We start from the raw sequence: 13,676 nt of genomic DNA, 5'->3' as shown, positions 1-13,676 counted from the left end.
TGCAAGAGGGCTGATTTGCAAAGCTGTGCAGGAATTGAATGAGGCCGATGTCGCGGAAGTCATGGACATAGACAACGATGCTCCCATTGTGCATGCAGTGACAGATGAAGAAATCTTGCAGAGGGTTTTGCATCCAGAAGAAAAGGATGAAAGCAGGGAGGATGATGATGATGCCTGTGATCAAGTCGAAAAAGTGCCGATTGACAAAGCAATCAATCTTTGTCAAGAATTAATTCACGCCTTAGAGCAACGAAGCTTCATAAGTGAAGAGGAAATACTGCAAGTCTACAGAATTCGGGAAAGATTAGTGAAAGAAAAGCCCAAATTATTTAAACAATCAACAATATTAAATATCTTTCAAAAGATGTTGCATGAGAAGTCCCAAGACCTACAGCGTGTAACTACACCAGTAATGTCCACATTTGATAGTCCTATTGTTGGCCCATCATCAGCCCCAGACATCAGAGCTGGGCCCTCTACCTCTAGCACAACCTCCAGCAAATTGTAACTGTACCTGTTTATTTTTATCTGTTTAACAAATAAAAGCCTTCATTTACTGTTTTATATTTCATAACTTAACTGTTTTACAAATAAAAACCTTTATTATATTTCATGCTTTGAGTACTGTACATTCCTTTTCAAATTTGAAGATGGTAGCAAAAGATACAGGCCAGGAAGCTCACATTAAGTACAGTTACAGGGTACTGCATTGCAAAAACAAGAGAGGGAGGCTTACCATGCGTTGCGAAGAAATGAGAACTACAAGGCCTGCGAGGAGACGAACTACAAGATGACGTCCAAAAACCCGGAAATATCGCAACCTGGGCCCAGGCATTTCTGGACTCGGGACGCGCTTCTGGCATTCCGAAATCCGGAAATACTCAAACCTGGGCTTGGGCATTTCTGGACTTCGGACATCAGAAACACGTTCCGAAGTCCGGAAAAACATGAAAACTGGCTCGGCCTCAGTCCCGAGGTTGCTGGATTCTGGACGCTCAACCTGTACTACATCTAAGTAGAGGCATAGAGTACAAAAGTAAGGAAGTTATGATGAACCTTTATAAAACACTGGTTAGGCCTCAATGGAGTATTGTGTCCGATTCTGGGCACTGCACTTTAGGAAGGATGTGAAGGCCTTAGAGAGGGTGCAGAAAAGATTTACAAGAATGGTTCCTGGGATGAGGGACTTCAGTTACGTGGATAGACTGGAGGAGCTGGGGTTGTTCTCCTTAGAGCAGAGAAGGTTGAGAGGATATTTGATAAAAGTGTTCAAAATGATGAAGGGTCTGGACAGGGTAGTTAGAGAGAAACTGTTCCCATTGGTGGAAGAGTCGAGAACCAGAAGACACAGATTTAAGGTGATTGGCAAAAGAACCAAAGGTGACATGAGGAAAAACTTTTTTACGCGGCGAGTGATAAGGATCTGGAATCCACTGCTTGAAGGCAGATTCAATTGTGGCTTTCAAAGGGGAATTTGATAAGTTCCTGAAGGAAAAAAAATTGGAGGGCTATGGGGAAAGAGCGGGGGAGTGAGACTAGCTGAAGTGCTCTTGCAGAGAGCTGGCACAGGCTCAACAGGCCGAATGGCCTCCTTCTGAGCTGTAACCATTCTATGATTCCAAGTCAAGCACAGATCAATTGTGAGGAAATAAACATACCTGTAGTTTTCATTTGAAGAGCTGCATTATTTTCAGAGTGAAGATCTGTAATATCATGAAAGCTTTATGTATGCACACACTTCCTATCCATCTTAGTTTGGCATTCCATCACATAACAAATGTCACACACTGTCTATCTGAATTACACTCCAAAATAACCTAAAGAAACAAAAGTAATCATTTGCAGTGCACCAGAAAACAAAATTCTCCAGGAACAGAAAATATCAACGCCATAATGTCTCCAGGCTCTTAATTGACTCTCCCAGAAACAAAACCACGTATCTCGCCTCCAACATGAAAAGCAATTAACCTTAGATTGAACTTTTCCTGCATTTATTTAGCATCAATTAGAATTAATAACCTTAAGGTGCACATACGTATACTGTAGCAGCAGAATTAATTGTGATTACATGGTATAATGTTACTGTCCATATAGAACAGAACATCCTTTGACTTAGCACAAGCAATGCCATAGTAGAAGCCAGTATATATAAAAACACTGGGTTGGATTTTCCTCCAGTGCAATGATTGGACTGTCAGCTGAGTGTGCCAGCCAGTTGCACAAAAGCCCTGATGTGAGGCCCAGTCTATTATGAGGATCAGGCGCTATTAACGTACAGTGGGCGGGCCACAGGCAGAAATCAAGTGCCGTGGAGCAGCCTGTCGACACCAGCCACTGCAATATCTGTCTGGCCTCCGGGCCCAGAGAAAGGCAGGTCCGATACAGGGGTTCCGATCCTCGAAGGAGGAGACCCAATGCGCCAGCAGAGTGTAATACAGATAGACAGTGTGTGACATTTGTTAAGTGATGGAATGCCAAATTAAGATGGACAGGAGTGCGTGCATACGTAAAGCTTTCATGATATTATAGATCTTCACTCTGAAAATGATGCAGCTCTTCAAATGAAAATTACAGGTATGTTTATTTCTTCACAATTGATCTGTGCTTGGCCCCTTCCCCAGTTATTCATTCTTTTGCAGAGAACTCCTGCACCTCCCAGCCACACAAAAATAAGTAACAATGTACCTTTTGGGGCTCATCGGCTGGAGCGCCAGCTACAACTCTGTGGAGGTTGCACAGCGCACTCCACCCAGTTGAGTCCTCAAATGGCAATCAAGGTCCCGTGTAGGTCTTTGGATCCTGATTTTCATATCAGGAGGATCTATCGCTTGGCTCAGGCGAACGCTCCTGCCTCCCAGTGGTAGGCTCTTGGAAATATAGCGGCATCACACCATTAGTTGGAAGGGGGCAGTAAGTCCTAACCCACTATTTCTGGGGCCAAGTGGGAGGCCTCCAAATCTCCCTCATCATGTCTAGTGTGTGCCTGTATTTTGTCTGTGACACTCAGGGTGCACACCTTTTTATGTGCAAATTTCTGTACCAAATTTGTATGTGCCTGAGTAACATTTCAAATGGATTAAAAAAAAGCAATAAATGACAATTAAACTGGTAAGGAAAGTATCAATCAAAAGACAGCAACGTGGGTACGTAAACCTCCAACAAACAACACCACTAGTCTTAGGCGGTCCCTCGTATCGAGGATGACTTGCTTCCACACCAAAAAGGGATGAGTTCACAGGTGTTTCAGTGAGGGACCTGACATTCTAGGTCCCGAACTACATATTGAAGGGTGGAAGATGCCTGTGCATGGATTCTTTTAAAGTGGGTTGGCCATTGGATACAAGCCACCACACGGGCTTGACAGAGCTAGGTGTTGGTCCATTGGCAAGGGTTAACCAGGACGACTGGAGACCAACTCTGCTGCACGGACCTAGTGCGCACACATATCACAGTATGGGCTGGCCCGTGCTGCCCCTGGGCCCGCACCTCTTCTGGGCTCCCGAACCCTCGCCTCTCCTGGGCTCCTGGACACCACTAAAGACGTATGAAAACAACAGTCAACAATCAGCAGTCAGTAAAAGAACCAATAAACAAAAGATGTGAATCCACTCCTTTTGCTCGACATATTTTTTGAAAATACTTTGCCATCTTGCTCTCTCCCTCAGCTAAAAGTATTTGAAATAACATATCAAAATTACAACATTTAGGTGAAACTGAATGAACTTACATATACAAAGCAACATATCCCTGACTTACTTGGATATGTTACATATATACATATTTATAAAACAACCAAAGATTATGACAACAGGATGCTTAATAGGAAGTGCACATACAAGTTAACATACAAGTACACATTACTCATTCTTCTGTGTCAATTTTTAATATAGAAACTGTCTATGTGAAATTTGGAATGGAAATCCTGTGTGTACAGTTGCCTATAACGACCAGTAGATGGTGCTCTCTCCTAACTTCATCACCAACTTGCATATAAAATACTTGCCTCAAGCAACTTACATACATATTTATATATTTTTCGTTATTTATTAAAGGACATGATAGTGAAATGTACGTGTAAATCTGTGTGTCTATATATATTAAGATACACATAATTAAATCCATTTATGTTTAATTCTGATTGATCCAAAATTCTAATTTCCCTTCATTTGTTTTGATAAACACTGGGGCCCGATGGATTGCACTCATGCATACCAAAATAAACTACGGAGTAACGAGCACAAGCACTAGTATCCATATATATAAATTCTAAAGTAAAAAGACAAGTGCCAGAGGACTGGCAGATAGCAAATGGAATTCATCTTTATTCTAGCAAGGCTTTTGACAAGGCAGACAGTTCACAAAAGTAACCATGGGATCCAGGGCAAAGTGGCAAGTTGGATCCAAAATTGGTTCAGAGGCAGGAAGCAATGGGTAATGGTCGATGGGTGTTTTTGTGACTGGAAGGGTGTTTCCAGTGGGGTTCCACAGGGCTCAGTACTAGGTCCCTTGCTGTTTGTGGTACATATCAATGACATGGACTTGAATGTAGGGGGTATGATTAAGAAGTTTGTAGATGATACAAATATTGGCTGTGTGGTTGATAATGAATAAGAAAGCTGTCGACTGCAGGAAGATATCAATGTACTGGTCAGGTGGGCAGAACAATGGCAAATGGAATTCAATCCGGAGAAGTGTGTGGTAATGCATTTGGGGAGGGCTAACAAGGAAAGGGAATACACATTAAATGGTAGGACACTGAAAAGTGTAGAGGAACAAAAGGATCTTGGAGTGCATGTCCACAGATTCCTGAAGGTAGTAGGACAGGTAGATAAGGTGGATAAGAAAGTATACAGGATACCTGCCTTTATTAGCCGAGGCATAGAATATAAGAGCAGGGAGGTTATGCTTGAACTGTATAAAACACCAGTTCGGCCACAACGAGAGTACTGCATGCAGTTCTGGTCACCACATTACAGTAAAGTTGTGATTGCACTTGAGAGGGTATATAGAAGATTTACGGAAATGTTGCCTGAACTGGAGAATTTTAGCTATGAGGAAAGATTGGATATGATGGGGTTGTTTTCTTTGAAACAGAGAAGACTGAGGAGAGTCCTAATTGAGTTGTATAAAATTATGAGGGGCCTAAATAGAGTATATAGGAAGGGTCAATAACCAAGGGGCATAGATTTAAAGTAATTGATGGGAGGTTTAGAGGGGACTTGAGGAGAAATGTTTTCATCCAGAGGGTGGTAGAGGTCTGGAATTCACTGCCCGGTAGAGGCAGAAACCCTCATTGCATTTAAAAAGTACTTGGATATGCACCTGAAATATTGTAAGAATACAAGGCTACGGACCAAGAGCTGGAAAGTAAGATTAGGCTGGATAGCTCTCTCTTGGCCGGCATGGACACGATGGGCCAAAAGGCCTCCTTCTGTGCTGTAGATTTCGATGATTCTATGACTCTCTTCAAAAATGGAGATAGAACTAATCCAGGGAACTGTGGACCACATAACTTAACTTCAAACAGATGCTAGAATTTTTGCTGCAAAGTGAGAGAACAAAAGACCTAAAGACAGAGGGCTTGAAATTCGGTCTTTTGTTGCTCCTCTGAGTGCCCCGGAAGAGCAGCAATAACAGCAGAAAGCTTCCAACTCCCCGCTGGCACATTCGGTGCCGGGTTTGCGGGGCGCGGAGCATTACCGCCCGGGAGAGGCGAGCCGGTGTGCAATGCCCCTGGTTGTGGCACCGGCTCGATATTTGTTTATCGCCCATTCCGTAGCGCCCCATAGCACGCCATAGTGGGAACGCCAGTGAAAGCTGGCATTCCAAGCTGTACCGGTCGAAGTGATTGAAGAAATGTCTACCTCAGGGTAAGTGTGATTGCTTTTCTTTGTTGCTTTTTGCGATTTATGTTCGAGCCACGTCAGTAATGAATTGGGAATGTTTTTGGTGATTTATTTTTCAGGTTATTTTTTCACCACGGAAGTCTCTGTTAGGGTGCTGCCAAGCCAGCTGTTTTGCTTGGGATTTTCAGTGGCTCAGCCGGCCGAGTGCCCTAGAAGAGATGTGGAATGCCTCCCGTTGTGCTGCGCTCAAAACTCAGGGCCCGGCTGGTTAATTTTGTGGCTGGAGGCGCAAACCGTTTCGTAATGCAAAATTTACCGCCTGCCTGGTTTAACTCCGCAACATAGGTGCAACCGAATTTCCACCCAATAGCATGGATTTGTGAAAGGAAGGTCCTGTGTAACCAACATTATTCAATTCTTTGAAGAAGTAACAGGAAGAGTAGACAAGGACAATGTCGCAGATGTGGTATACATGGACTTTTAGGAGGACTTCGATAAGGTTCCACATAAGAGATTAATGACAAAGGTCAAGGCGTCCGGAGGCTGAGGTCAGGTAGCATGGATTGAAAGATGGCTAAAAACAGATAACAGAGGGTAGGAGTTAAGGGAAGTTTCTCAGACTGGCAGAAAGTGGGAAGCGGTGTCCGTAGGGATTTGTGCTGCGACCACTGTTGTTTACCATTTTACATAAATGATCAGGAATTAGAGGTATGGTATCAACATTTTCATATTATGCCAAATTGAGGATAAAGCTAATAATACGGAGGACTGCACCAAAATGTAAGAAGATATAAACAGGCTTGCAGATCAATTGCAAATTAAATTCAATATTATAAAGCATGAAATGGTTCATTATGATAGGAGGAATATGGAGGCCACATTCCTTAGAAGGTAAGAAACTAAATGAGGTAGCGGAGCAAAGAGGTTTGGAAAATCAGATACAGAAATCGTTAAAAGTAGCTACACATGTTGATAAGGTCATAAAGAGAGCAAACAAAACACTGGAATTCATTTCTAGAGGAAAAAACTGCAAAAGAAGTGAGGTAATGTTACATTTATATGAAACCTTGGTTGGACCATACTTGCATTACCGGTCATAGTTCTGGTCTTCATTCTACAAAAAGGATATTGAAGCACTGGAGAAAGTGCAGAAAAGATTGACCATGAGGTTACCAGAAATGAGAGAATGCAACAATTAAGAACGATTGAGCAGCCAGGGGCTCTTTTCTTTGGGAAAAGAGACCAAGAGGGGACTTGATAGAGGTCTTCAATATTATGAAGGATTTCATAGGGTGCATGTGGAGATATTGTTTCCATTTGTGGATGAGTCCACAGCAAGAGGCATAAGTATAAGATAACCACTAACCAATCAAATATAGAATTTAAGATAAATTTCTTTAAGAACATAAGAAAAGGGAGCAAGAATAGACCATTTGGCCCCTTGAGCCTGCTCCGCCATTCAATGAGATTTTGGCTGATCTTTTACCTCAACTCCACTTTCCTGCACTATCCCCATATCCCTTAATATCCAAAAGTCTATCCATCACTGTCTTGAATATCCTCAACGACTGAGCTTCCACAGCCCTCTGGGGTAGAGAATTCCAAAGATTCACGACCGTCTGAGTCTCCTCATCTCAGTCCTAAATGGCTGAGCCCTTTACACAGAGTGGTGAGAATGTGGAACTCGCTGCCACATGGAGTGATTGAAGCAGATAGCATCGCTGCAGTTCAGGGTAGGCTTGATTTATACAAGGGAAAATGAAATAGAGGAATATAGGGCTGTGTGGGAGGAGATAATTAGAGTAGCAGGAGACTTGTGTGGCGTATAAACAACAGCATTAACCAGCTGGGCCAAATGACCTGTTTCCATGCAGTAAATTCGGTGTAGAATATGCTTACAGGATCCATCTGTCCATTGTTTTTAAGATTAGATATTAACATTGTAAAAGTTTTAACAGGCAGAAAGGTAATAAACACTTGTTTTAGTTGAAAGAAACAAATACAACAAATGCAAAATACTGAGGGATAATCCATCGATTTTTTGTCATTGTTATAGTTGTTTCTCCCCAGCATTTAATCAGAAAACAATGACTGTTGCAGGTTAAAGGGCCAGAAGCTATACTAATACAGTCTTTTTAATATTAAAATGGTGCCACAACAACAACTTGTATTTATATAGCGCTTTTAATGCAGTAAAATGTCCCAAGGCACTTCACAGGAGCGTTATCCAACAAAATTTAACACCGAGCCACATAAGGAGATAGTAGGGCAGATGCTTGGTCAAAGAGGTAGTTTTTAAGGAGCATCTTGAAGGAGCAGAGAGAGGTAGCGAAGTAGAGAGGTTTAGGGAGGGAATTCCAGTGTAGGGCCTCGGCAGCTGAAGGCACGGCCGCCAATGGAGCAGCGATTAAAATTGGGACTGCTCAAGAGGCCAGAATTGGATGAGCGCAGATATCTCAGAGGGTTGGAGGGTTGGAGGAGATTACAGTGATAGGGAAGGGCAAGGCCATGGAGGGATTGGAAAACAAGAATGAGAATGCCACTTATGTGCTATATCTGCTCAGATGGCTGACCCAAGTTACACTGCGGAATGCACCTTACACTAAATTTAGTGGCAATGGGGTTGAATTTCTGCACGAGTTCTCCTGATCGTCCAGTTGAACTCTGGCAGAATATCTGTGGAAACATCTGGAGAAACTACATGAATGATATTTTTCCAGGGTTCCAACGATCCTCCACACTCAAAAGCATTTTGCAACAACTTGAAAGTGGGACATAATTGTAGTTGAAGTGATATAGCATTAAAACTCAAATGGGAATATTCCCAGAATCCCATAATACATAGAGATAAGGGAGTCTATTCTGCTTACTTCGCTCATTCATCTAGGAAAACAAAACGTATAATCTCTCCATCATGCCATTCAAGTGGATCTTTTCAAAGTGTTGGTCATTCACTTCATGAAGAGGATTTTCTTGATGTCAGTCCTAAATTGACTGAACTTTTACCAGTTTTAGCTTTTTCCTTTGTCCTAATGTCCAGGCTTACCCTGGAGAAGTGCTACAGATTTACTCTATCTCTACCCTTTAATATTGTATTAAATCTATACTTCCATAGTTGCAATCACTTTCTTTCAAGGCTAAAGAGCCCCAGTTGCTCCAGTCTCTTTTCATAATTCAATCTGACATTAGTTCTTTAAAAATGTATTCATTGGATGTGGGCGTTGCTGGCAAGGCCAGCATTTATTGCCCATCCCCAATTGCTCTTGAGGTGATGGTGAGCCGCCTTATAAAACTGAGTGGCTTACTAGGCCATGTAAGAGGGCAGTTAAGAGTCAACCACATTACTGTGGGCCTGCAGGCCAGACCAGATAAGGACAGCAGATTTCCTTCCCTAAAGGACATTAGTGAACCAAATGGGTTTTTACCACAATCCAGTGGTTTCATGGTCACTAGTAGTGATACTAGCTTTAAATTCCAAATTTTTCTATTTAATTTATTGCATTTAAAATTCCCCAGCTGCCATGATGGGATTTGAAATCATGTCTCTAGATCAATAGTCCAGGCGTCTGGATTACTAGTCCTGTAGCATAAACACTATGCCACCGTACCTGATAATGAGCCCTGTAGCTCCTCTTGCTACTGTCTTCATGACCAGAACGTTTCTGGTGTGCCAAAGTGACCGAAACTGAACACAGTGCTTGAGTCCAGGGGGTATAAATATGAATCTTGGGGAGTACTGCGAAAGAGCGATAGCGAATTGGCAGCCTGTTTTACACTCTGCCCAATTTTATTTTCCATTGTTTCGTGGCATTATTACAACGAGGATGACTATTGATGGGTTTTAGAAAGAGTGAAATGAAAGCAAGGGCCAAAAATTCATCTCGGACGGTGGCACAAACCGAGCGGTATCGGATCGGCGCCCGTTATATACAGCGCCTGATATTCAGTTTCACTGCAGTCAATAAACTGAATATCAGGCGCTGCATATAAATGGCAGCTGATCCGATACTGCCTGGTTTACCCCATCGCCGAAGACAAATTTCTAGCCCCTTAGTTTACGGACGCGTTTATTTGTACTGCCAAAATGGCCAACATGCTCCACCCTTTGTTTCTGATTGGTCCCCTTGGAGGATAAGCCACACCCTGATGTTTCACATAAATGTGTCACTGGAACCATCCATCCCAAGGTGTCACTGACTTTGCAAATTGTAACTCGATCCACTTCCTGAAGCGACAGTGGACAGAGTTCCCCAGAAGTCAGCAAGGGCCAGCCAAAGTGCCTTACCCCAGTCCAAGTACATCCCTCCCCCAGCCAAAGTGCCTTACCCCAGCGCAAGTGCATACTCCCCCCCCCCCCCCCCCACATTGATGGGGCATTGTGTACGGATTGTTAACAGGTTTATTGCGTACGAAGTGAATAGTGACAGTGTCGTGACTTCTTGATATCATTCAATCCAACAATGTCCCTTGTAGGGGGTTGGAAGAATGTGATCTGTCTTCCGAGTTCCAATTACCCCATCCCTCTCTCCCCCCCAGCCTCTCTCACTCCCCCTCCCCACCCCCAGCCTCTCTCACTCTCCCCCCGCCCTCCCCCCCCAGCCTCTCCCCATCCCCCCACAAGCTCTCTCTCCCTTCTGGCTGCCTGCTGCTGCTCTCGACTCGTGGCTTAGCCGGACACTTTGGGGCACGGTTGTTGGTCGGTCGGAGGAGCAGCAGCTCGGTCGAAGAACCTGTGGAGCAACAACATGCTTGGACTGATTGCAGAGTCCCACTTCCGATTCGGGGCTCCACTTCTCTCTCTCTCTCGCCATCGGGCCCAGGCCGGCCGGGGGGAGAGTGCATGGAATGATTCGGCCGGGAGTGGGGGGGGGGGGGAAAAGCTTGACAGGGGGCGGGGCTTGTTGCCTGTCGGTCAAAAAAGCACAGTACAGGCCGGGGCGGGGGGGCGGGGCTGTACGAACGCCTGTCTGTCAAAAAAAGTGCAGTACAAATACATGTTTACACACGGTTCTTTTGGTGAGCTCATTAGCATAGCTTCATGTCCAAGTTTGGAGAGACCTAAAGAGCTAGTGGGCACAGAGCAGCATCTGTGCAGCCTAAATTGCCTGGCCTCCCTCCACAGACATATTAGATTGAGAGATTTCCACTGTGAAACTCATTGATGCCGATAGTTGGTGGAAAAATGACATCAATTGGCATAAAGGCTCTTGAGAATTTAAGTGCTAAGAGGGAAAAAAAAACTGAAGCAAAATTGTTGAACAATTGGTGTACAGGCCCGACATGCCACCAATGAATATTGAAATGAAGCACCCCACTGTTTAAGGTGGGCAATTCTTCCCCTCCCCCTCTCCCCCCCCCCAGGTCCCATTCATCGGAATATACATTGGGAAGCAAACCTGCTGCGTTTACGATGGGACAAGCTTTGTGCATCTGGTTACCTCATTACTGCCTGGTGTAAAATTCTGATCCGTGTCAGCATGACCTTTTCCGATTTATGCTCCACTAATTTAATATAGTTTCACGTCCTATTTAACTTATTGCTGCACCAAGGTCATTTAACAAATGAAGTGTCAAATCTATTGTCACGCAGATCCTTTTCAACTTCATGTTTAGCTGATACCTTGACTTGAGGAAAAATTGAATATGGCTTGTAAATAAGAGTTTTCACGATCGAAAATATACTAGTGCTTGGAGTCATGGCAGTTCCAAACACGTTGCAATACAGTGAAGTTCAATCACAATATTCTGCACCTCATTCGAAGTAAATCCATCCTCCTTTAGACTAGGTTAACAATTTCTGTATTTTAATGTTAATCTTCAATGGCTCTGACCTTCCCGTTCCAGCCAGATGCAGGATTTGCAGTGAGTGGGCTATGCTGTGCACTTATTTATTTTTTTTGAGCTGGACTTCATCCCACCTCTCCGGAGTGGGAGCAATATTTCAGAATGGCTGCATTGTGATTTACAGAATGACTGCTCATTTGCTCTTCAGTAAGCTGGTTAAAAGGCCATGTTTGATAGCGGAACAATGCAATTTAAAAAATCAAACCTTTGTTCACCGTGTGTCCTATTCAAACAAAATGCTCCCATAAAATTAACTCTACTGTCTGGTAATTAGATTAGGAACATTAGCGGCGTTAAATATTCCCATTTCCTAGATTAGCTAGATGGAAACTTCTCAATCAAAGAACTTCCCCCATGAGAAAAACCATTGAAATCACAGGCCTTGAAATCATAATGTGAACGCTTAATGCATTGGCCTGAAATTCATTCCTCTGTCTGCTGTTTTAGTGAAGGTGAATGGGTTACCGCTGTTACTAGAATGACCATTTGTACATATTATCCAAGAGCGTGATTTCAAGATCAGAGAGATTTCCCCCTCGGCACCTCAGTACAACAAACTACTTCACAATCTGGCACGATGATTTTCTTTTCATGAGCCACACAGATAAGTGCTGTACACTCAGTAAGAGTCGTCATGCAGCATTTAAAATATATCAGCAATTAATCTTTGCCCATCTATGGGCTCTTATCATATTTATTTCATATTTATGAATATTTTCAGTGGAATTCTCAGTGAAAACATGATACAGACAAAGAGTTGAGGTTAGTTCATTTAAACTATCAATTTTGATCATTTCCATCAAACATTTCTCCACATAAGTATTGCTAGAACAAACGATTAATTGTGCCAAGTAATTTGTCGTCACTCAGATTTGCTCAAAAACGGGCATGGTCCCGGCTTCCAGGGCTTTTTAAGTAAAACTGCAGTGGCTGGGCAACACATCGTTCTAAACTTCGTAAATATCGGAATTTTGATGATTTGTTTGCTGCATCAAACCATAGATAGATACAGAGCAGAATGTCAATTTAGGTTAACTGAATATTTGAGGAATACAGTTGCATTTTTGCACTGAATCTAAAAAAATTAAAAACGTTACTCTCGTTCTCATTACATTCTGTAACATTGTGCATGTAGCAAATAGAACACAAACTGGAATAGAAAGGATCCCTAAATTACAGTCTCAATCCTTAAATAAAAGGATCCATCAATGAATTCCAGAAATATTGATTCTTGATTCAAATATCTATTCTGAGTCACTGATGACCACAGGAGTGGTCTGAAACATTATCTAAACATGAAGGTATTTAAGTTAAAAAAACAAGTTCACATGGACTTTGCATGCAACAAAAGCAAACACATAAATAACTTAAATATTGTTCACAGCTTGGATATTGCCTGTTTAAGTTCACTTTGTCTATGCTTACAACAAAGTAATCTGTGCAGTAGTAGTCTTGGAGAATTTCCTCAGTTCCTTCAATATTTGTCGAAGATGGAGAGATTTGTCCATTGCGTGGTTTTTGTATTGTGTGGAAGCACTGATGGGCCTCTACGTCATCAGGTTAGTTGAATTTCTTTTTGCCCAGTCTTCGTATTTAAACAGCTTGAAACTTCACAAGCACCCTTTACAGAGTGCCACTTGTTCCTTGCGAAAGTCTCTACAGGGGCAGAGGCGCCTGTATTTCGGGTGGTGCCCCGCACAGCTGAAGAGCAGGACCTGCTTCTGAAGGTAACAGTCCTGAGCGATTTCCTCAAAGGCAGGATAGAGATGGTTAGCTTCAGACTCGATGCTGTCACAGACAAACTTGAATCTATTGAATTCAAAACAAAAATAAAAATTTCCAAGTTCAAGTTATTTTTGATATTGGTCATGATAATTCATTTTTAAAAATGATTTCACCTTGAAATAGGGTCAGTGTTATTGCACGAAATGGAAAAATGTTCCATTTCCCATCTCATGACCAGTGAGGGACATCTGAAGGACATAC

At 42.7% G+C, this 13,676-nt stretch overlaps 1 protein-coding gene across 1 annotated transcript in view; it reads right to left on the bottom strand.

The window, feature by feature from the left end:
* Window positions 1-12,453: 12,453 nt before the first annotated feature.
* LOC139227130 (alpha-1,6-mannosylglycoprotein 6-beta-N-acetylglucosaminyltransferase B-like) overlaps window positions 12,454-13,676 on the bottom strand; it is a 987,210-nt gene continuing 985,987 nt past the window's right edge. The window contains exon 17 of the mRNA XM_070858195.1: window positions 12,454-13,499. Coding sequence (XP_070714296.1) covers window positions 13,301-13,499 — 199 coding nt within the window. The 3' untranslated portion in view covers window positions 12,454-13,300. The remainder of the gene's footprint in view (window positions 13,500-13,676) is intronic.

Source organism: Pristiophorus japonicus, chromosome 16, assembly GCF_044704955.1.
Source record: "Pristiophorus japonicus isolate sPriJap1 chromosome 16, sPriJap1.hap1, whole genome shotgun sequence".
Classification (NCBI taxonomy): Eukaryota; Metazoa; Chordata; class Chondrichthyes; family Pristiophoridae; genus Pristiophorus; species Pristiophorus japonicus.
The sequence above is the reverse complement of the archived record's forward strand: the minus strand, read 5'-3'. Positions and strand labels throughout refer to the sequence as shown.